We start from the raw sequence: 23841 nt of genomic DNA on the forward strand, positions 1-23841 counted from the left end.
ACCCCACATAGTAGGCCAGTTGGGGGATAAACTATGATAAGCGCTTAGCTCTGGTCTTGACCCCCAGTAGGTGGAGCTCCAGCGAGGGGCCTGACAGACAGGAATCTGGGGGTGAGGAGGGCCCAGTGGGCTTGAGCCAGGCCTGGGCATCCCTGAGCTGGAGGCCCCAAGAACCAACATGTTGGATTGTCCCAAACTCCCCTTTCCATGTTCCCACACTTCCTGCACAGCCTGTTCGGTATTTGCAGAGCAGAAGTGGGAAGAGCCATCATGACCCTGAACCCCAGCCTTCCTCTGTGCGTGTGTGCAAGCCTGTGCACATATACACACACGCATGTGCACACACACACACACAAAAACAAGGCAAGGAGGAGAGTGAAACAGAGGGAGGGACCATGTTTCGGCCCTTTGCTCGCTAGAAATGGAAACCATTTTTAGTATCATTATTGATACCAATACATATTTGATTTAAATCATATCGATATTCAGCATAACGATAATGCTATCGTTATAGTAGCCCAAGGTATGGCTTATTACAGAAATGATCTTATTACTCTCTCCAGCAACCCAGTAAGGTAGGGAGTATCACCCTCATCCACTCCAAGTCACCTTGTCAGAAACCTGAGGCTCAGAGAGGTCAAGCAACTAACCTAAGGTCACACAGCAAGAATGGGACCGTGGGTGTGTCTGAGTCCGGAGCCCTGCTCTATGTACTGTTCTCAGTTGCCTCCCCACCATGCAAGAATCGTGGCCCTCACTCCCCTTCCAGCCATGGCACTGGGCCTACCAGGTCCAACACACACCCTTCAAGCTAATGTATATCCCAGAGCTACTTGAACACACTGGACTGTGGTGCTGGACTGATGCGGTGGGAGGGGGACCAAGTGTCCCTTGGAAAACCTCACTGGTCAGGAGTCTGGGTTGCTGACAGTTCCAGCCTTGGGTCTGCGAGGACCTTCCTTGCTCTATAACTTGGAAAGGTGGCCTGGGCCTCAGTGTCCTTTTTGCCAGGTGGAGATGGGCTGACAGCAGCATCCCCACCAGCTCAAAGCCGGTCCCTTTTCCCTTCCCTGTCTCTCTCCCTGACCTGCCCCTCGGGGCCATCACCAACCTGGCTTCGTCCCTGTAGATCAGCTGGCGGCCTAGAAGGTGGGAGGCGCACGGCAGGTCGCTGTGGCGGGCCAGGGTCCTTGAAGGTGAGGCGGACGCTCGGACGGCCCGAAGATGCGGTCCTGCCCTGCTGGAGCCCGGGGAGCTTGGGATGCCGGTCCCACTCTCAGCTGATCAAGATCTGAGCCACGGGGCCGGCCACTTTTCCCCAGAGCGCTCGGCCCCACCCCTGTGAATAATGCTGCTTGCCTCCTCGAGAAGGCCCTCACCCGGCTTTGATGATCTGGGGGGTAGCACGAATGGGTGAAAGACAAGGAAGTCTTACAGACCCGGCCACTTGGGCGTGGAGCCTAAAAATGGTTAACCTGCTGGTGGGAGGGACCTTTCTAACCTACCCCATGTCCCCCAACCTCCCAGGACCCTCCTTCCAGATCTCCAAACTTAGCCCTGACTCTCATGATCCTTCCAGGGCCTGGGGCTGGGGCAAGGCTCCTTCCTACCCCACCCCAACCACAATGATAATTAACCCCAATGAACCCCAGCAAACAAAGACGGGGATTGCAGAAGGGAGAATCACCGCTGCCCCGGGGTGGGGAACTCCAGAGGTCCCAGGAAGGCCAAACCCAGCATCAGCTAACATCGCCCCTTCACACACACAACGCATTTTTGCCTAAGTAGGTCCACGGGTTCCCCGTCCACTGGGGCTTGGGAGGAGCTCACCTGTCTCAAGTTTGGACCAGAGTCGTCTTCATCATCTAATGTCTTAGAAAAAAAAACCCAACTTTTATCTCCTTTGTCCATTCTCCTGAGTGTGTTTTCCTAATCTTCCCATTCATACACCTATTCATTCATTCAACGAATGTTTACTGAGCACCTACTACGTGCCACACATAGTGTGAAGCCCCAGGGAGTGGATGTTGCCCGAAGAACAGGAAGGACCCGTGTGCCTGCCAAGCCCTGTCCCCTTCTCCTGCAGGCAGCCTGGTTTGACTCACGCGGTCTGTGGTCTGTCCGTCATCTGGTAAACAAGGTGCTGTGCTGGGCAGGAGGGGGTGTGAGTGTGTGTTGGGTGGCAGGCTGGAGATTTCGGAGGTAGCTCAGGGAAACATAAGGAAGGTGTGTGTGTGATGCGCGCCCTCATTGGCTGTGGTCAGAGCTGCTATACTCTCTCTCCCCGGGCACAGGAAGGCAGGGACCCCGAGTCGGCCTGTACTGAGGTTGGGGCTGCATGTCCCAATTCTGGCCAGTGGGACGTGGACGGAAGTGATGTGTACCACCCCCAGACTTGGAGCTAAAACGGTCTTCTCATGTTTTCTCTTCCACCGTTCCCCCACCCCTCACCACCCCCAGACATCATTATGGTCCGTGTTGGAGGCAGGGGCATCACCAGATGGAAGGAACCTGAACCCCTGAGTCACCCCTTGGAACAGGGCCAGCTGATCTGGATCGGACGGACGGTGATGTGAGCAGGGAATGAAGCTGCATCGTAGTTACCGCTGAGATGTTTGGGGCAGTTTGTTACAACAGCTGCTGCTGCTTATCTTGACTAATGCAGGCGGGTAACCCGGGAACATGCGGAATCCTATGATTAGGTCACGGGGCATGAGAGGGATCACCGTCAGGCAGTGCGGGACAACCAGTGTCTAGCTCTAGCTGGCAGGTGATGAAGTCAGAGCAGGGGACAGACACCGTGAGTGGGAGCACCTGGCAAAAAGTAGGGGCTCAGGAAAACTGGGGGCAACAGTGAAATACACAGCAACACTGGGAAGGCTTTGTAGGGGTGGCGGAAGTCACCAGCACCCTGGAGGATGGGTGGGTTTAGACAGTTCCCCCGGGAATGAAGATGGTGGTGAGAAGGAGCAACAGCTTCTCAGGTTTTCGGAGCTCAGTGACAGCCAGTCTGGCCGGAAGCAGAAGAGTTGTCAGAGAAGGAGCTAGAACTTGGAGGCTCTCAAAGGCCAAGCTGAGCAATTTGGACCTCAGGCTGTGGGTCAGTGGTCTCCAAAGCGGGGTGTGCACAACTACTGGGGCACAGGAAAAAATATTAAAATGCTCATTGATATTTATCTCACTCTTTTACATGCCTGTGTTTTATATATGAAGCTACTAAGCTCAGAGAGGTTGAGTAACTCACCCAAAGCCACACAGCTGGCAAGCGTGTCTGACTCCAGAGCCGTGCTCTTCACATATGCTAAGTCTTATGTGGAAAGGTGAGAGGCTGGACAGGGCTGGAGGCAGGTCTAGGGGAGGCTGGCTGGGAGGAGTAGACAGGCCCCAGCCCTGGCTGTCTCTGCTTTGGCAGCAGGACAGCAGTCCACTGTGGGCTGAGGTGAAGGAAGCCTGCCCGGGCCTGCTCACTGGGGCACCAGGGGCCTGTTGTGAGAAGCCTTTCAGGGAGCCTCAAAGCTGCGGACTTGGCTGGCCCATCACCCAGAGTGTTTTCTCATAATTCATTCTCACTCCCGTGAGCAGGATCCTGGGAGCCGGGAGAGGCAGGACGCTGGGCTGAGAGGTCAGGCCAGGCTGACAGAGAGGAGTGGGGGAGAGTCGGGCAGACCAGTGCTCCTCCCACCCCTACATGCTCAGCTGCCAAACCCTGAGGCCAAGGAAATAGAGACTCCAGCCCTAATCTGGTTTCCCACACTTAAGTCTTTTTTTTTTTTTTAACCTTTTTATTATTATTATTTTTTTAAGTTTTTTTTTTTTTTTTTTTTTTTTTTGACAAAGAGAGAAAGATCACAAGTACAGAGAGAAGGAGGCAGGGTGGGGGCGGGGGAGCAGGCCCCTTTCTGAGCAGAGAGCCTGATGTGGGACTCGATCCCAGGACTCTGGAATCATGACCTGAGCAAAGGCAGAGGCTTAACTCACTCAGCCACCCAGGCACCCCTCCCACACTTTACTCTTGCTGGGTTTCTGGGTGACATCTACCTTCCAATTTTTACTTCTTAAACAAACCAACAAGCAAGCAAGCAAGCAAGCAAAACTCTTACCAATTAGAAAAATAAAGCAAATGTTTTATTTTAAGTTTTTATTTTTTTTTAAGATTTTATTTATTTGTGAGAGAGAGAGCACAAGCAGGCAGAGTGGCAGGCAGAGGCAAGGAGAGAGAAGCAGGCTCCTTGCTGGACCAGGAGCCCAATGCGGGACTCAATCCCAGGACTCTGGGATCATGACCTGAGCTGAAGGCAGCAGCTTAACTGACTGAGCCACCCAGGCCCCCCATTATTTTATTTTTTAAGATTTTAATTTTTTAAAAAATTTTATTTATTTGATAGAGATCACAAGTAGACAGAGTGGCATGCAGAGAGAGACGGTTGGGGGAAGCAGGCTCCCTGCTGAGCAGAGAGCCTGATGTGGGGCTTGATCCCAGAACCCTGGGATCACGACCTAAGCCGAAGACAGAGGCTTTAATCCACTGAGCTACCCAGGTGCCAGCTATTTTTTAAAGATTTTATTCAATTATTTGACAGAGAGAGAGAGAGAAAGAGGGATCACAAGCAGGCAGAACAACAGGCAGAGAGAGAGGGAGAAGCAGGCTCCTTGCTGAGCAGAGAGCCTGGTGCAGGGCTCCATCCCAGGACTTTGAGATCATGACCTGAGCCAAAGGCTTAACCCACTGAGCCACCCAGGCACCCCACCAAAGCAAATGTTTAAATTAAAATGAAATCTACGTATAGAAAACAGCAGTATAGCATCATGAATCTTTACAAATCATGCACAATCTTTACATCATGATCTGGGTGTTAGTTACCACCCAGGTCAAGAAACAAAACATTTGCCAGCCCCCAGAAACCCTTATAGGACCCCTTGTGGGGTCAAGAGCCATCCTAAGGGCGCCTGGGTGGCTCAGTGGGTTAGGCCGCTGCCTTCGGCTCGGGTCATGATCTCAGGGTCTTGGGATCGAGTCCCGCATCGGGCTCTCTGCTCAGCAGGGAGCCTGCTTCCTCCTCTCTCTCTCTGCCTGCCTCTCTGCCTACTTGTAATCTTTCTCTGTCAAATAAATAAATAAAATCTTTAAAAAAAAAAAAAAAGAGCCATCCTAAGCCTGGTTGTGAATTTTATATGAATGGAATTCAGTGGGGTCTGTGCTCTGCTGTGTCTGGCTCAGTTCAGCGTTCGGTCTGGACTGTGTGATACACCCCGGCTTGCATACAGTCCACATTTTATTTACCACCATACTGGTGGGGGATATTTGACTTGTCCCAGGGGCTTGCCTATTTGGAGTTCTGTGGCTCTGAATGTTCCTGCATGTTTCTTTGCATTTCTGTTGAGGGTATACTTAGGACATGCCTGTGTTGAGAGCTCTAATAGCGCTCTTTCCATTTAAAAAGAGAATCTGCCTTCCTGTTTTGTTTTGCTTTTTTTTTTTTAAAGGTGTCATTTAAAAAAATATATTTTATTTATTTATTTGACAGACAGAGATCACAAGTAGGCACGGAGGCAGGCAGAGAGAGAGAGAGAGGGGGAAGCAGGCTCCCCACTGAGCAGAGAGCCCGATGCGGGGCTCGATTCCAGGACCCTGAGATCATGACCTGAGCCGTTTTTGTTTTGTCAACTCTACTGAAGTATAGTGAACTCTAATAAAACACACTCATTTTTAGGGTCCAGGTGGATGACTTTAGAGCAACATATGCACCCAAGTGAACACGACCACGATCAAGATACAGAACATTTCCATCCTCCCCGAAAGTTTCCTCACGTCCCTTTGCAATTACTGTTCCCCACACCATTCCCCACCCACCCCTCCCTGGGCAACTGCTGATTTAACTTCTATCGCCATGTCCTGCTGTTCTTGAACTTCCTAGAAAGGCGATCACACAGTCAGTACTGTCTTGTCTGGCTTCCCTCCCTTGGCATTCGTTCTGTGGGATTCGTGTCAGTCCATCCACACTTTCGTTTCTGGGGTTTGCCTGTTTCAGGTGCTCCTTTGTATCCAGTGTGTTGTTTCAATGTATCCATTTGTTAACCCTCCTGTGGATGGAGGTTCCAGCTGTTTCCAGTTCGGCTAGAATGAACAAACGCGGCTAGGATCATTGGGATACACGTTTTTATGCGGATACCTGTTTTTATTTCTGTTGGTTTAGTAGCTGGGAGCTGCATTGTTGGGCCATAGTGCAAGTGTGTATTCAACCTTACAGGAAACTGCCAAATTATTATCCAAAGGGTTGTACCACCTTGACCTCTCATCAACACGAATGAGAGGTCAGCTGCTCCGCATCTCCTTGCCCACATGTAGTGGCCATACAGTAAGTCTGAAGGGTTACCTCATTGGGAGTTTTAATCTGCATTTCCCTAAAGACTAATGATGTCGAACATCTCTTCTCGTGCTCATTAGCCACTTGTACATTTCCCTTGGCGGACTATTTCAGTCCTCCTGATTTTGTGGGGTTTTTAAAAAAGATTTTATTTATTTGATGGAGAGAGAGTGTGAGAGGGCACATGCAGGGGGAGTGGCAGAGGGAGAGGGAGAAGCAGGCTCCCCGCTGAGCAGAGAGCCCGATATGGGTCTCCATCCTAGCACCCTGAGATCATGACCTAAGCTGAAGGTAGAGACTTCACCGACTAAACCACCCAGGTCCCCTCAGTCTTCCTGATTTTGATTTCCCTCTCTCCCTTCCTACAGCGCCCCTCCCCTGCCACCCACATTCTCAGTACCCTCTTATTTCAGGGTACAGAAGCGGTCTCCAAATTAGTCTCTTGCACTTCAGTGGGCTACTCCACGATGCCCAGTGACCCTTCCCAAACACACTACACAAGTCACTCCCTTGCTCTAAAGGCTGCTATGGCTCCCCAGTCCTGCAGGAACAAGCCCCCATCTCTCAGTCTGCCATTCTCTGTGCCTCCAGCACCTGGTCCCAGCCTTTCTCTCCTGCCTTCCCTAACACTCTCCCAACCCTCTCTAAGTCTTGAAGACCCAGAATGCTTTGCGCTCTTCCTTCTCGGGCAGGTGCGAGTCTGTTCCAAACGAAGTCTGCCTCTCTCCTGGGAGGCCGCCAGCCAGCCCTACCTATGGGGATTCCTGGCTCCTGGAGCTCTTCTAACACATGTTGGCCTCTGTTCCTGTTTGACACTCAGCATCACTTAGATGGCCAGAAGGAAGCGGGGGGCTTCTTAGTACTTTCTTCCTACCTTGATAGGAAGTTTCCTAGTTTATATGATAAAAGCCATGGAATTCCATCTTTACAAAATAGTATTGTCATACTGCATATTAATGTCAAATAAGCTTTTAAAAACTGTACATGTCTTTTTCCTGAAAATTCTAATATCTGGGAGGGAGGGACTTGGAGGTAGGGTAAGGTGGGGGAAAAACACCTCCTCCTTCTCTGTCTTAAGAATCTGATATAAAGGGACTCCTGGCTGGCTCAGTCAGTTAAGCATCTGACCTCAGCTCATGTCATGATCCCAGGGTCCTGGGATCGAGCCCCGTGTCGGGCTTCCTGCTCAGTGGAGAGCCTGCTTCCCCCTCTTCCTCTGCCCCCCCTCATCCCCCGCTCCCCTACTCATGCATGTGCTCTCTCTCCCTCTCTCACTCTCCCTCTATCTTAAATAAACAATAAATAAATCTTAAAAAATAATCTGATATAAACAAAAGATAATTAAATTTGGAGGAGACACCCTGGATTTGAGTTCTAGGTCTGCCATTTAGCGACTTTGGGGTGGATACTGGGCAGATCAGTTCATCTCTCGGGGCCTCCATGGATTAGGCGGGGATGATGTCATCCTTGCGGAGTTGTGGGAAAACATAAAACTTAATAAGGACGTGGAGGCCAATGGTGAAACACACACATGTGTGTGTCTGTGTGTGCGCACCTGAAAATTGGTCTATTAGATGCTAGGCCCTTGGAACACTGACCTGGTCAAGAAATCTTACCCTTTTACGCAGAATTGGAGGGAGAAACTCATAGGAATTCGTGAAAGGAGATGTCACCGTAGACATTAGGAGTCGGTCATCAGGGTCCCTACCCTCCGCCCAGCTCTCTCCACTTCTCTCCTCCTCCTGCTCTTCTTTCTCCTTCCCAAAGATCGCCTCTGAAATGCTGCTGCCCTTGCCATGCCAGACCTCATTTTGAAAGGGACCCAGTATGAAACCAGGGGGAACGTAAGCCCAAAAAAGAGAAAGGCAAACAGAGCTCCCCAGATGCTGGGAAGGGAGTCTGCAGAGCACAGAGGCTTGTGCCCACAGGACCTCCAGCACCTCTGGGTGGGGCTGCCGGGATGCCAAGGGGCTAGGACAGGTGCTGCTCCCAAGGCAGGGGTGTGGGTGCTGTTTGCATGACCCTGAGCGCGCCTGAGCTAGTGGAATTGCAGAGGGATCCACCTGGAATGATGACCTCTGAGTGTCTTTTGTCTAGAGTTATGCCTTCCTCTGTGGTTATTCCTTTTAGAGTGTCTCACTCCGCTAGACCGGAGAGCCAATTCTCCAGGGGTCACCTTTGCTAAAGTCAAGGACCAGAGGGACCCCACACCCCATCTGTTTGGAAAGAGTGAGTCCTCGAACTTTCTGCCCCACAAATTCAAGAACGTTTCTGTGCCAAGAACCGCTTTAGTTACTAAAGACCCAGCCCGAGCGAGAGCGGCAAAAGTAAGGGTCGGCAGACAGCAGCCAGCTAGTGGGGACAGGCCCGGGTCATATGTGGGAATCCGCTAAGCGCTGCTAAGAAAATACACGGCTGGGGGATAAAAATGCTACAGCGGACTCGAGAGGGTGCAGGTACGGGGACCGGAGAAGCGAGGAAGGTGTCTGAAGTCAGGCGGTCAGAGAAGGCCCTGGGGGGGGGGGGGGGCTTTCCATGGGGGTCTCCGCGCCAGCCTCCTCCGCGGGGGTCGCCGCGTTGCCTCCAGCCCCGGCTGCTTCTCGCTCCTCGCCAGCGCGCATCCGCCCGCTCTTCCTGCGGCGTTTCTGGTCTCTCCAGCGGGGAAGGCGACCCTGGGTCGGGCCGGGTGGCCGCCGCGCGCCGCAGGAGGCGCTCGGGTGCCCAGCACGCACCGTGACACCGAGGGCGGGTGTCCCCGGCTGGCGCGTGACTCCGCCCCGGCCCGCCCTTGCTCGCGCCGTGCGCCTCGCGGGGCGCCGCAGACGGTCCCCGAGTCCTCCTGGGTCGCTCTGGTGGCCGCCGGCCGCTCGGAGCCTATGGAGGCGGCTCGGGACGCCCCCCTGGGGAACGGCGGGGGCGAGGCGCTGCTGGGTGAGCTGGAGGCGCTGGTCCGGGACGTGGAGAGGGCGAGCTCGTGGTGGGAGCGCCACGGCGTGGACTGCGCCATCCTCGCGCTCAGCCTTCTCGCCTTGCCGGCCGGTGAGGAACACGGGACAGGGTGACAGCGGGCCGGGCTGCGGCCGCGGAGCGGGGTGGTGGAGAGGCTGGGGATTGGGGCATGGAGGAGATGGTGCGTGCCGGGGACCCCAGGAAGGAGGGGTTCACCCCAAATCTGAAAATCTGGTGGCAGTGTCCTGCCCTGGTCCCCAGAGGAAGGGGGCACTGGAGAAGGGAGGAGGCCGGAGGGCCTGAAGGGCGGTTGGGTTTGGGGGGAGGAGGAGTTGGGAGGGGTGAGAGGGACTGGGGGAGGGGAGGATGTTCCATGGGGACACCAGGGATGGGGTTTCCCCTGGAACTTTCCTGGTTGGGACCTGGCTCACTCTGCCTCTGGCAGCCCCCAAGCCCCTGGCCCACTTTGGCCTGGGTTGTAGGGGTGGGGGCCAGGATATTTGGTCCCAGATCTCCAAGAGCTGAAGGAAAACCCTGCCTACCCCCATGCCCCCATCCCCATTCTCCATCTTCCCTACAGGGTTCTTATGCCTGCGGTCTGAGAATGTCCTGGCCCTGGGGCTGGGCATTACCATCCTGGGGATGAGCCACTACACACTCACAGTCAAGGGCAGCCACCTGGCCACGCACGGGGCGCTCACAGAGTCCAAAGGCTGGAGCAAGATCTGGGAGCTGTTCTTTGTGGAGGTGAGCCTAGCTAAGAGGGCAGAGGGCGTCCACGCTTGGGGGCAGAGAGCTGCATGAGGAACGGGTGCACGTCCCCCTACGGCAGGGGACCTGGCCTGAGCACCCCTGTTTCTCCAGGGGGCATCTCCTTGCCTCTCTGTGGCACAGGACCCAGTGGACCCGGCTACAACCTTTGAGGTTTCCTGGTTCCACAGTCAGGGAGTAAATTGTGAACCCCTGACAGAGAGGGAGGGGTAACAGGGGCCTGACGGTGTCCCAGCTCTGGACCGTGCACCCCTCTGACGCCTGGCAATGCAGAGCCAGCCTGAGGAGCCTCCTGTTCTCCTGACCTTTGCTTCCCCTGAGCTGTACCCTCCACTTTCTGCTTCACCTTTTTCCCCTCCGGACATAGCCAGAGGCTTCTGGCCAGGCTGTCCTTTTCTCTGGACTCGAGTCAGGACTTTCTGGTTCCTTTGTGCAACTTGCCTCCTCCCCGCCCCTCCCAGGTACATCCTCACCTGGCCGCCCAGGTCCCTTAGGAGCGAACATGAGAGCGGGCACCAGAAGCAGTCCTTTCCTGCCGTGGCTTACTGTGACCAACGAACTCAAAGAGTAACTTGACACAATTTTTAAAAAGATTTGATTTATTTGTTTGTCAGAGAGAGAAAGAGCGAGCACAAGCAGGGGGAGCAGCAGAGGCAGAGGGAGAAGCAGACTCCCTGCAGAGCAGGGAACCCGATGTAGGGCTTGATCCCAAGACCCCGGGTGAGATCATGACCTGAGCTGAAAGCAAACGCTTAATAGACGGAGACACCCAGGCTCCCCAGACTTTATATAACTTTATTAAGGCCTCTACGTGCACGTGCAGACCCACAGATGACATTTCATAAAGCTACACATTTCCTACCTAGGCTTCTCCATTCCCCCTTTCTCCCCTCCCCTCCTCTTCCACAGGCACACATTTCTAGCTGCCAACAACAAGAGAAGCCCAACAGGTTCCCTGTCTTCAGGGTCTATTTCAAGTGGTTTCCCTTCCCAGGGAACCCCTGGGCGCTGATGCTCCCTAGTCTCTGAGGTCTGGAGCTGGGGTCAGATGTCCCGTAGCTTGTAGTCAGGGGCAGGGGAGAAGCTGGGGACACAATGGGTAGAATGAGCTCTCTGTGGCCCTTTCAAAGCTGTCCTGTGTGCCAGGAGCCCTGGCGGCAGCGATGGTGAGTAGGTGTTGTGGATTTTGGACTAAGTTACGACAGGGGATTTGGCGGTACAGAGAGATGACTGTGTCCTCCAAGTTCCCAGCGCAGCTGAATGCCCTGGAGGCCCGGGCTTGTTGGAGGAGAGTGCCTCCCCCCCCTCCCCACTGCCCAGGCTCCCCAGCAGAAGAGCTGGTGTGTAGTCAGTGTCTGACCCAAGCAGCTTGGTGGCTGTAGGCTCTCTTGTCCCTACGAGCCCCAGGGCGGTGACCTCATCTTTACCTCTTTGTAGGTTCAGCTCTTGGCATGGAGCTGAGCTCTCAGTGGGCATTTCATCAGTATTGGTTGATGATGACTCTGCAGGGGAAGTGGGGGCAAGGGAAAGCCGGCTGATGAAGGGTCACCATCTAGAGGCCTAGGAGTCTTTTGTGGTGGGGGAGGCTTGGTTCTTACCTCCTGTGGAGACTGAAGCAGAATGTGTTGTTCTGCCCCACACTGTGTGGTTCGGGCTACGTCCCTGGGGAGGGTCTACTTTCCATTGTGGGGCGCGGGACTCCCCCTACCGCTGGCATTAGTGGGGCAAATGGGGTTCTCAGGCAGGGTGCTGGGCTTGGCAGCCAGGCAGGGGCTGGCTTTAGGGCACGGCTGCAGGGGAAGCCACATGTGCAGCCCTACCGGCCACCTGACCGGGGGCAAGTTACTTAATTCACGGTTGGCTTCCTCATCTGATAAACAGGAATCATGATATCCCTGGCTGGCGGAGCCCGTGCGAGGCTTAAATGGGACCACGGAGATCTGGATTTAGGGCCTGGGCCTGACTCTTGGATTCTCACCAAATGTTGGGGTTGCTATTTTTTTAATGGAGGGAGCGTGAGGTCCGCTGCAAGGAGAGGGTTAGCAGTTTTGTTGTTCCTGTGCATTAGTGCTGTTTGTGTTGAACAGAAAGCTTCATGCATTATGCAAAGCTGGACAGACCAAGTGTGTGAGTGTGTGAGTATGTGGGCCTGTGTGTGTGTGTGTGTGTGTGCACTGAGGGCACTGTTTGCTGAGGCTCTGGCCCACCCCCTGTTCTCTGCATGGCACAAAGGTCAAGTTCTCGCTCCCCGGGACCCTCCCCCTGACTCCCCACTTCTGCCGCGTCCCGTTATCTTCACACTTTGGTCTTTCTCTCATTGGCTGCCGGCACTCTGCCCAAACCTTGACCCTCAGGAGCCATCATCACTACAGAATGATCTAGTTCTCTAGTCTGGAGCCCCAGGAGTCAGCGAGTGTTACTGGTGTCCCTGGGCACCCAGCTTTGAGCAGGTTTCTCGAAGGGTCTGCTGGCTTGAGCCAGGGGTGGGACAAGGGCCAGGCCCTTTCTGACCGCTTGGATCTGGGGGGAGGGGCAGGCAGGATGGACAGGGCGGTGACATTCTAGTTGCTGTTTCGTTGAGGTAACCTCGGTCATACACAGCTGCCCACACTGGCGTGAACTTCCCTCCGAAGACCCACTTCTGGTCTGCAGGAGAAAGTTCTATTTCTCTTGCTAGTGAGCCTCTGAACCTCTCTCCCGTCCACTGATGGCCATGGCCTACCCTGCAGAAGCACCTGCCCCTCTTTGTTCTAAGTTTCCCAGGAAGGCGGGGGCAGGGTGAAGGGGGGCAGGGCCATCCTTGGTTTAAATCCCCGCAGCTTGGGAAGGATTGACACCCCCAAATCAGAGGTTTTAAGAACTTCCCTGTATTTCACTCGCAATCAAGATGCTTCCTGAGTGGGGAGGAACAGGTCAAGCCAGTCACTAAATTCTTTAGTGTGTCTCAACCTCAAACCCTCCTTCTAAAGTCGCCTTTGTGCTGCAGGGCTGGAGTCACAGCGTCCAGGGGAAGCCCAGGGAGCCCAGTTCTGCCCTGGGGGAGGGGGTATCACACAGGGGACTTCATTGGGGTCCCGTGTAGTGGTGGAAACAGAACTCAGAAACCCCAGCCTGGTCCTGATTCTTGAATGTTCTCAAGTTCAGTGTGGCCATTTTCTTCTGGGCTCCCTAACCTTTCCTCTCTCTGCACCTGAACCCTGAGGGGTGTTCATCTGAGTATGCCTGGCTATGAATTTTTAATTTTTTTTAATTAAAAAATTTATGTGGAGGGCAAAACTAGATCTGTAGTACAAAATATACTTTTGTGAAAAAAACCCCACAAACTTTACTTTCTAAATAATTATAGATTCATAGGACTTTGCAAGAATAGGACAGAGAGGTCCAGGGCACCCTTCATCCAGCATCCCCCATTAGCTACATTTATAATCTTTTTTTAAAAAAAAATTATCTATCTATTTATTTATTTAAGGATTTTCTTTATTTAGTTGGCAGAGGGAGGCAGTGAGAGAGAGAGCACAAGCAGAAGAAGAGGGAGAAGCAGGCTTCCTGCTGCTGAACAGGGAGACTGATGTGGGGCTCGATCCCAGGACTCTGGAATCGTAACCTGAGCCGGCCGCTTAATGACTGAGCCACCCAGGTGCCCCCCACTTTTTTTTTTTAAAGATTTTATGTATTTCTTTTTTTGCTGTTTATTTTAGAGCGAGGTCAAGCAAGTGGGGGGTGGAGCAGAGGGAGAGGGACAAGCAGATTCCACGCTGAGCATGGAGCCCGACTGGGGACTCGATCCCATGACTGTCACATTGTGACCTGAGCCAAAATCAAGAGTTGGATGCTTAACCCACTGAGCCACCCAGGCACCTCTTTTTATATAACATTTATATTTATATAAGTGACACTAGTGTAAGTGTCTTTCAATAGCCAAACAGGAAATTGACATTCGTACCGTGTGTGTGTGTATGTGTGTGTGTGTGTCTGTCTGTCTGTCTCTGCCATTTTATCATGTGTAGATCTGCCAAATGGAGTTTCAAGAAGCCCCCCACCCCATTGACCCCAGCTTTGGTGTGGCTTCCTCAAGGATGAGCCCGAGGTCTCTAAGAGGGGGGTTCTCATGGCAATTCCAACTCTTGTGGGTCTGTAAAGCCCGGCTCCCGGTGGTGGGGACCGCGGTGGGCTCCCATATGGCCCCTCAGAGGCAGAGGACCCTGGAGCAGGTCCAGGCGAGTGTGGACGGCAGCCCGAGGGGGAGGACCGCAGCCTTGAGGGAAGGGCTCAGGGAGAGGAAGGCCCGGCAGCGGCTGCCCAGCTGTGAGGATGCCGGTTTGAGGAGGGACTTCAGGCTGGGACAGCGTCTGTCCAGGCTGAGTTCCAGTGGCCGATCAGTGCTCCCCACGTCACTGAGCTTCTCCTCCCCGCCAAGCCCTCCACTGGATGCTGGGGACACAACGGTGACCCAGACCTGCTTCTCATTCCCCAGGGGCTCTGAGTCAGGTGGGGAAACAGATACACATGAATGACACGGAAGTAATAAAAATCCTGATTCTATCAGCGGACACCTACTGGGCGCCTCCTGGGAACTTCACACGGATTACTGCATGCAGTGGGCACGCCTCCCTGTACAGTGGAAGCTGTTATTACCTCCACTTCGTAGATGCGGAAACACGGGTCTGGGAGGATCAGCCGCTTGGCCAAGGCTGCTCAGCTCGTGGTTCGCGGTGCAGCCCGGGAGGGGCAGGTGGGACATGACCGGGAGCAGGTGGTGGGAGCCCGTGAGCACAGAGAGAGCGTGACAGGGACACGACATCTTTGCTGTTGTGACTGGTGTGTGTGTGTGTGTGTGTGTGTGTGCCGGGCACCTCATGCGTAGAGGTCAGGGGTGCATTTGGGATGTGCCTCTACAAGAAAAGAACTGGTTGTTTCTCTGAAATTTGAATTTATCTGAGTGTCCTGTACATGACCTGACACTCTATTGCCGAGCCGCGGGGAGCCCCAGAGGCCCTCCTCCACTGAAGCCAACATGAAAGGGCTCCTCAGCTCCTGGGAAGCAGTGAGAGAGGTGCCGAAGAGGTCCTGGGGCCTGTCCTCCCTGAGAGCAGCTGGCCCAGGGACAGCCAGGCGCCTTTCTTTCCCATCTGGTCCATGCTTGTTGCCCCCTCTTCCCTGTGTCCCTCTCTGGAGTGATGCCACCAGCCGCCACACCTTAGCTGCCTGCCCCCGCCCCCCCACCCGACCTGGTCATAGTCCTTGATCCCTCCTGCTCCTCCCGCCCCTCCCCCTTCCCAGATCCTGTCCGTCATGCCGCCTGTCCTGTTCCCTTTCCAGCAGCCGGCAGCCCAACCCCTGTCTTGTCCTGCCCCTCCCTTCCAAACCAGTAGAATGACCTATTTATAACCCAACTTTGACTGCACCATAATTTTATCAGGATGCATTTTAATCCTGCAGAGTATTGTCTGTTTAAAAAAAAAATAATTAAAATATTCAAGGACACATAAGAGATCACGGGCTTCCCTTGGGTTCCGGGAGGCAAATGGGGAGCTGGGGGTGAGGTAGGAGGGAGACCTGTCCCTGTGGGCTTTTTGAATTCCGAATTATGTAAGCATATTACCTATCCAGAAAATAGGTTTTCTCGAACTGCTACCTTAGCTATTCATTATCTCTGGGCACCGGCAGAGGTCTGAGGAGGCTTCAGTGCACAGACCAGTAAATGAAGGAAGTCACTGATGAGAGACTTGGAGTCCCTGATGTTTAGCAAGAGGATTTACAATGGCCCTTGCCCCACGCACACTCTGGCCACTTGCCTCACCTGAGTGCTGCTAAGAGCTTGGGGCCCGTAAGTCTTCCTGAGGGGCACAGAGTATGGCCACCTCAAGAAGCAACACCAGCCTTGAGGCCCCTGGCTGGTCCTGTCGGTGGAGTGTGTGCCTCTTGATCTCAGGTTGGGTAGAGAGATTATTTATTTTTTTTAAAGATTTTATTTATTTATTTGACAGAGAGAGAGAGATCACAAGCCAGCAGAGAGGCAGGCAGAGAGAGAAGGAGGGGAAGCAGGCTCCCTGCTGAGCAGAGAGCCCGATTCCGGTCTTGATCCCAGGACTCTGAGACCATGACCGGAGCCAAAGGCAGAGGCTTAACCCACTGAGCCACCCAGGTGCCCTGAGAGATCACTTTAAAAAAAAAAAAAAAAGAAAAGAAAAAGGAAGGAAGAAAGAAAGAAAGAAGCAGCACCAGACTTGTGGCTTCTGGAACCTTCCCCGGGTGTCCGTATGGAATTCTCTCGGGCAAGACCTCTGCCTAACCCTGGAGAGCAGGCCAGTCTGTTTTGCAGTTCCCCAGGCAGCACTGAGCCTCTCCTGTGCCCTTCGGTGTCCGGTGTCCGGTGTCCGTGCACGGGGGCCACGCTGCGATCTGCCTGACGTCCTCTCTCCCAGCCCAGATCCGCCCCCTCCTTTCCTTCAGGGAATGAACATCCAGATGGGAGTAAGAATTTCAGTGTTATGGAAAGAGCCCCAAATCTGTTCTTATTCACATAAAAAGGCCCACCACACACAGACTCTGGAAGTGCGAGTTGTAGCTTACTTGTCCGCCCAGCCCCCACCTCCATCCTGGGGTCTGGCCATGTAGCTGAGTGGCTGACAGAGGACCCCACCAGGTCCCTGGGGGCCAAGTTCTTTTTTTTTTTTTTTTTTTTACGATTTTATTTATTTATTTGCCAGAGAGAGAGGGAGAGGGCACAAGGAGGCAGAGAGGCAGGCAGAGGGAGAGGGAGAAGCAGGCTCCCCACTGAGCAGGGAGCCTGATGTGGGACCTGATCCCAATCAAGTCCCCTAGCCGAAGGCGGGCGCTTAACCGACTGAGCCACCCAGGTGTCTCCTGGGGGCCAAGTTCTTACCACGCTCAGTCCTGCTTAGGTGCGGGGTCGTTGGTGGCAACGCTACTCTGAATGCCGTGGGCTGCCGGTTTCTGCGCGTAGAGGGGGAGCCTGTTGTGCCAGAAGGAAAGGCAACTTTGTCCCCCCGCAGCCTGCAGGTGCCATGGGCCCTTGAAGCAGAAAAGCATGGAAGGAGCAATTCAAAACAGTTGCTTCTTGGGGTACCTGCGTGGCTCGGTTTGTCAAGTATCTGCTGTTGGCTCAGGTCACGATCTCCAGGTCCTGGAACCCGGGACCAAGCCCTGTGTCAGTCCCCCTGCTCAGCATGGACTCTGTTTTTCCCTCTGCCTCTCCCCCCAACTTGTGCTCACGCTCTCAAATAAGTAAATAAAATATTTTTAAAAATATGATTTCTTTAAAAGAATAAATAAAAATAGTTGTTTCCTCCGATTACATGGGATAGAACCTTGAGGTTCAAAACACACACTGCAGGCCTTGGACCGAGGCAGGCTGGCCTCGGAAGATGTCCTTCCTGCCAGATCCCAGCTGCAGCCCCCGAGCCCACCGCTGAAGCCTCTGGCGGTAACTCGGACCCCCCCATGTGGCCCCCGTGGGCGCGTGCCCTGGAGACCAGCAGGCCTGGGCCAGCTACCTCGTGGGAGGGCAGAGCGCTTCCTCCTGCTCCCGGGGACTGCACAGCGAGGCTTTGAGGGGTCGACACTTACCTTCCCAGCCTCCGCCTCCCGAGGGGCCCCGGGCAGAGCTGGTCTGGCGGATGGGCCTCTTGTAAAACCGTGGCAGTCACGTCACTAGCTGTGGCCCTCGGTGTCCTTCAGAGGGAGTGTCCGGCTACATTTTGGCGCCATTTCAGTCCAAGGGAGAAAAGTCCCTGCAGGCGGGGCCTGGAGACAATGTTGTCCCTGATTTGTCTTCTTCTGGCTTTGCCTCTGCTGCCTGGACCCAGAAGCCCGGGTTTCTGTTCACTTGTAGTCAGTGGCTCGTCTCGGGGGTCTTGTGGCTTATCTTGGGTGGATTCTGGGTTCCACTCCTCCCTCTGCCACCTTCTTGAGGGACCGGGGGTGGTCAATGGCCTCTCTCTGCGTCCGTTTCTGCTTCTGTCAACTGTGGATCATAAGGCGGCTGACTCGCTAGGCTTGGAAGAATGGTTCGCCCCTGCAAAGCGCAGGACACGGGGCGTGAGGCTCACTGCGATCCGGACTAGGAAACGCTTTATGTTTTTCTGGAAACAGTTGGGCAGCCTCTTCCATGACATCAGCCAAATCTTACGGCCTGGATAAAATATGGGAGGAGGCTGACATCTGCATTTTAATTTGCATATATCTGCATAAGAAACACCTTTGTACCTCTTTTGCCCTCAGAATGATGGCCCTTGTTGGAGTCCTAGAGCTGGAGCCGCTGTCCAGTGGCTGCTCCCGGGCAGTTTGGAAGAATCCCACAAGGGCAAGGGTGTGTGCCAGACGAGTCACTCCTGGGGAGACGTTCACACTTAGCCCCCACTGGGGCACCTTGCCCTGGGTCCCACCCTCACCGACAGACCACTCCTCACCCTTCCCCTTGCTGCTCGGGGGCTTCGAATGCACAGCAGCCCTGTGACGACATGATGTTTCCAAGAGCATCAGGCATGACGTCACTGCAGTTGGAGCTATACCTGCGTCATGCCTGATCCTGCCGATAGCCCCCCGAGGCTTGCAGGCTTGCCTGGGCAGTCGGGGGCAGAGTGGCAGCTGGGGCTGGCCTCCCACCTCCAAACACTTAGCATCGCCACGCCAAGTGGACGCTGCCACTCTGCTGTCGTGGACACCCGAGCGCTGATGGTCCGATTGGCTCGGGGAAAGATGGGGATGTAGGGCAAGAAGGCTCTGGAAACGCAGGATCCCAGGGAGGGGAGTGTTCTTGAGGCTCGCGGGGTCCGCTCTGCTTGACCGTGCATGCCGCGGACCCCGGTGCCCTCTCTGAGCCCTCCTCCAGGTCTGCTCGGCCTTCAGCGCAGAGTATGCCAAGTACGGACACGTCAAGATGCACCACGGTTACACCAACGTGCTGGGCCTGGGGGACTCGAGCACATGGCGGCTGCCTTTCCTCAACCGCTTTGTGTACATGTTCCTTGCTCCTCTCTTGATCCCCATCATAACCCCGCTGGTGGCAGTCGGTGAGTACGCCGGGGCCGCGCCCTGCCCAGAGCGGGTTCCTTACTTCCCTTCCTGCCCTCCTGGAGGCTGCTCGTGGGGCAAGGGCTGGGAGCCCCGAGTTAAGACCAGACACTTTCTGAGATAGGCAGGGCAGAAGGAGCCTTGCACCCAGGGCCAGGTCTGGCTCTGCCGCTGATGGCCATAGGCAGGTCACGTGACCGCTCTGACTTGGGTTCTTACCTGATCCTCCAGGTGGGGTGTGAAGGCATCGTGAGGTCATAGATGCAAAAATACTTCCCGGATGCCTTGTGCTGTGTTGCATGTGAGGGGTCGTAATATTATGGGAGCGATACCATCTGGTGGCAGGAGGGGCTGGAGGGCAGCCAGTGCCCCGGGTGGCGCTGACCGCTTCTTAGCACAGTGGCCTTCGTCAACTTGCTTAACTTCCTTATTCATAAGAGGGGCAAATGGACTTTTCGGGGCTGTGAGGGCGAACAGATCGCCCTAGTTAGCCCACTAGCTAGCACCCACGGGCCAGCAGGGAGCCGGCTTTGTGGGATCTGAACGTCACCTCCCCCCCCACCCCCACACTCAATTTCTTGCTCCCTCTGGCAGAGCGGCTGAGGAAGGTGGAGCTCAGGTCCGCTGTGTGCACGCTGGGCCTGATTTCCCTGGGCCTCTATGCTCACTACTGGCTGCTTCGGAACGTGTCTGGCTTCAGGAGCCCCAGCTCGGCCCTGCTGTGTATGTTCGTCAGCAGATCGCTGCTGGCCCACCCTTACCTTCACGTCAACATCTTCCAGGTGAGGCATCCCCGACTGGGACCGCGGGCTAGACTTGGGGTTCTGGGGAAAGAGAGAGAGGCATCGGCCCCCCACCTCCCGCCCCCACCTCTCTGTGGGTTATCAGAGTCTGGGTTTCAGGTAGAGAGTTTGCTTCTCTTCACCGCTGGCTGCCATTTGCCATTCACATGTGGATCGGGGATGGAAGATTTAAGAAACTTCTCTGCCTAGGGCACTTGACGAGGTCCTGTGGAGACACAAGTGATTAGGACCCCATCTCCTGCCCTCCGGACACTTACTGTGATAGGCCCAAGTGACATGAGTTGTGGGCCATCACCGAGGCCCTGGTGCAGGCCGCGAGGCTGGAGGAGCCGGAGATGGGAGGTCTTCATGGGAGGCTGGGGGCTCAGCGCTCAGACCCAGGGCCATTTCCATGGGGACGCGTCTCTGCTCCCTGGACATGAAGACGAGATGCGTGAAGGTGAGAGCGTCCTTCACGCCCCCGTCCCGGTACTGGCCACGCTGCCCGTGGTGACTTCACCTCTGCCCGGCCGCCTGCCCCCGCCCGGTCCTGCTGCAACGGGCACTCCTGATCACTTCCGAATCCCTTAGAGGAGGCGCTTATCCATACTTGTTGAATGCAAAATTTGCACAAACTTGATCTTGAACCCTGAGCAGGATTTTGATTAGTGAAAAGAGAGAGAGAAGGTCTCTCCAGGATGAGACAAAGGCATAGAGGCATGAGAACGAGCCGTGGGCAGTCACAGGCATCTCAGGAGCATGGGGTCCAAAGGGGTGTCCAAGCCAAGCCCCTCCTTGTAGAGATGCAGACAGAGGCCTAGAGATGGGTGAGATGGAGCTTGGAGCACAGACAGGAGAGTCCCCAGTTCCTCTCGCCTCCCCAGGTCCCGCCAGAGTGGGAGTGAGGGAGACAGAGGGACCCACTGCGTCCCCAGGTGGTAGGCGAGGATGTCCGGGGCAGGGCGGGGAGGCCCAGGGCTGCCTGGCCTCGGCCGAGGGTGTGACCCACGTGTCTGTTGCAGCACATTGGGCTGCCCATGTTTTCCCGGGACAGGAAGCCCCGGCGGATTCACATGATGAGCCTGGGCGTGCTGAACCTGCCCCGGCTGCCGGTGCTGGACTGGGCGTTCGGCCACTCCCTCATCAGCTGCCACGTGGAGCACCACCTCTTCCCCTGGCTCTCTGACAACATGTGCCTGAAGGTCGGTGGTGGTCGGGCTGGCGGACTTGTGATGAAGGGGCTATCTGAGGGCAGAGGGCAGTGCAGCCCGGGTCCCCCAGCTGGCCTGGTCAGAGGTCCCCTGAAGGCCAGCCCTGTGCACCAGCAGCGGTGTACCTTTCCCATCACAGACTTGTGGGTTCCTTACTCACACTGCGACTCTGGGCAAGTTAACTGAATGTCCAGGAGCCTCTGCTTCCTCGCCTGGGTGATGAGAGTAAGCAGTGCTTGTTGGCAGGCTTTCAGGGTGAAATGAGATGGATCTGAAATGCTGGGCACGCAGGCCGTGCTTGGCAAAGGGAACTACAGCTTTTATCCCCTCTGCCAAGGAGGACTGTCATCCAGTTGGGCACCCTGGTGGGGAGGAGGTAGGGGAGAAGCCCCCCCTTTCCCTTGCCTCCCGGGAGGGGAGAGGCAGGAATTCCCCCTGCCCCAGGCTCCTCCAGAGCCTCGTGGGACACTGCGGTCACAGGAGCTTGGGCTGGGAGGAGGAAGAGCCCTGCAGGAGAAGGGGGCTGCCCCCAGTCCTGGCTCAGCGGCTCCTCCTCTTGTCTGTCTCCTGGCAGGTGAAGCCTGTGGTGTCCGGGTTCCTCCGTGAAAAGCAGCTGCCGTACAACGAGGACTCTTACCTGGCTCGATTCAGGCTGTTTCTCAACCGCTACGAGGAGTTCATGGTGCAGACCCCTCCCATCACCGAACTGGTGGGGTTGCAGTGAGGGGTGGGCCGCACAGTCACCCCGCACCCCCTCCCTGGCCCGATCCTAGCTCTCTTGCTTCTGCTAGCCTGCCTTCACTCCAGGAGGGCCTGGGCCCTCCCCTAGTGCGGTGGCTGGGCTGCTGGTGGTGGTGGAGTGGGGAGGCACTGGGGCCAGTGAGGCGGAGTGCTCCAGCTGGGATTTCTGGGGGTAACCTGCCTTGCTTGCTTTTCTGGGGTTTGAGGGATATCCGGGGGAAAGGAGTAACAGCGGCTGGGCGTTCTGGTCAGTTTGGACCTCAGCCGGCCTTATCTCAGGGCTAAACAGCTGGATTCCTCTCCTGCTGTGTCTGAGCCTCTGTAGGGTTAAGGGAAGGTGATGGGCCGGGTGGGCCCTGTGCAGGGGGAGCCGAGGAGAGAGAAGGCTCAGTCCCCCAGTTAGGGCCTCCCATGTGCCAGGAGAGCCCATGATTGGCTGGCCACTGCTTCTTCCTGTGTCCTTTGAGGCTCTGGCTGCTAAGGAGCCCTCTCCCCGGGGACCACAGGGGGAGGTTACTTTTGGCAGACTTCCTGGGTGTCTCAGCCAGAGAAGCCTCCTCAAGCCACAGGCTCGGCAGCTCCCAATACCTGCAACGTCAGGAAATCAAAGTGTATGTGTTTTGTGGGGAGAGCACTCCAGGGACAATGAGGGCATAAATAAGAGTGTAAATAGCTTTGAGCTTGACCTTGGCTAGTTGGAGCACAAGTCTGCTTTGTTCCATGATGTTTAGAAGGGGCGGACCTCAAAGAAGTATCAACTGCAAAGAGAGTAGCCGAGGCCGGAGGGGGCGATGGGCTCAGGGCCTGGAGTACAGACAGGCTTAGAGCGGAGAGGAAGGAAGGCAGGGCGCAGGCACAAGGGCTTGGAGTCAAGAGCAGCGCTTGGCTGTGAACAGGTGCCTGCCGCCTGGGAGGGAGGCAGAGATCCAGGGCGGCACCGATGCCAGCCAGAGGAGGGAGGCAGCGGGCTAGAGACACCCCTGAGAGTCAGCCGGAAGTGGGCAGCCTAGAGTGAGGGCTGGGGGCCGCCCTAAAGAGTGGCTGAACGACAGGGCGCAAGGATGGGCCCAGCTGGAGACTGAGGGAGGGACAGCGGAGGCCAGGCCTATGACAGGAGCCCAGAGCAGTTCATTCAAAGCAGGGTTTCTTACGTGGGTAGTACTGACATGGCCGGATTGTTTTGTCCCTGGGCCCCGTCCTGGGCATCCCAGGATGTTGAACAGCCAGGGAGCTTCTGCCCACAGGGATGCCAGGAGCACATGTTGTGACAATCAAACATGTCTCCAGATATTGCCAACGACCTGTCCCCTAGGGGGCAAAATCATCTCTGGCTGAGACCAGGCGAGTCATGTTCTGAGCACACAACTGCCTTGTTTCCCAGTGAAGTCTTTGGACGGGGTGGAGGGCAGGCCAGCGCTGCTGATGGGGCGGCTAAATGCGGCAAATGGGATGGACAGAGGGGAGAGACAGCAGGCCGCGCCATCCTCTAAGCCTGGTCCCAGACGCCAACCCATCTCCGGTGTGGCTCCGCTGTCCCCCCAGATCTATGCCCTACCCCCCTCTTCTTCTCCAGCCTGCCTCCCTCTACAAAAGACCGCGGCTTCTGCCGGGTGCCCTTTCCGACAGCGAGGGGCTCTCACTACTTCTGAAACTGCTCCCTCTTTCTGCTTCTTCGGGGCCTGGGGTCAGCGTTGGTAACCAAGGGTGCTTCCCCATTCCCTTGATCCTGCCCACGCCTCAGTTCAAAGTTCCTTCATTAAACTCTTTTCAGTCAGCCCTTCTGAGCGTGCCATCTGTTTCCTGCCGGGAGGTGGACCTATAGAGCCGAGTTTTGGATCCAAGCAGTCCTCTTGGAACAGCAAAAGGTTGGCAGCCTCCGCAGCCCGCTGCTTTGCTATACGTTATTACCGCTCTTTTGAAATCCATTAGCAGCTCAGAAATGGCCCTCAGGTCTGGGTATGGGATTAATCAAACTGCTAATTCTCC

General features: G+C 55.4%; 1 protein-coding gene across 1 annotated transcript; it reads left to right on the forward strand.

The window, feature by feature from the left end:
- Positions 1–9128: 9128 nt before the first annotated feature.
- Positions 9129–23629, forward strand: FADS6 (fatty acid desaturase 6). Its single transcript, XM_059149115.1, has 6 exons — positions 9129–9404; positions 9895–10061; positions 18940–19120; positions 19716–19903; positions 20926–21105; positions 21689–23629. Exons 1-6 carry the CDS (start codon positions 9242–9244, stop codon positions 21836–21838), a joined length of 1029 nt encoding a protein of 342 aa, XP_059005098.1. The 5' UTR covers positions 9129–9241; the 3' UTR covers positions 21839–23629.
- Positions 23630–23841: the final 212 nt, after the last annotated feature.

The sequence above is a fragment of the Mustela lutreola genome, chromosome 15 (assembly GCF_030435805.1).
Source record: "Mustela lutreola isolate mMusLut2 chromosome 15, mMusLut2.pri, whole genome shotgun sequence".
Lineage (NCBI taxonomy): Eukaryota > Metazoa > Chordata > Mammalia > Carnivora > Mustelidae > Mustela > Mustela lutreola.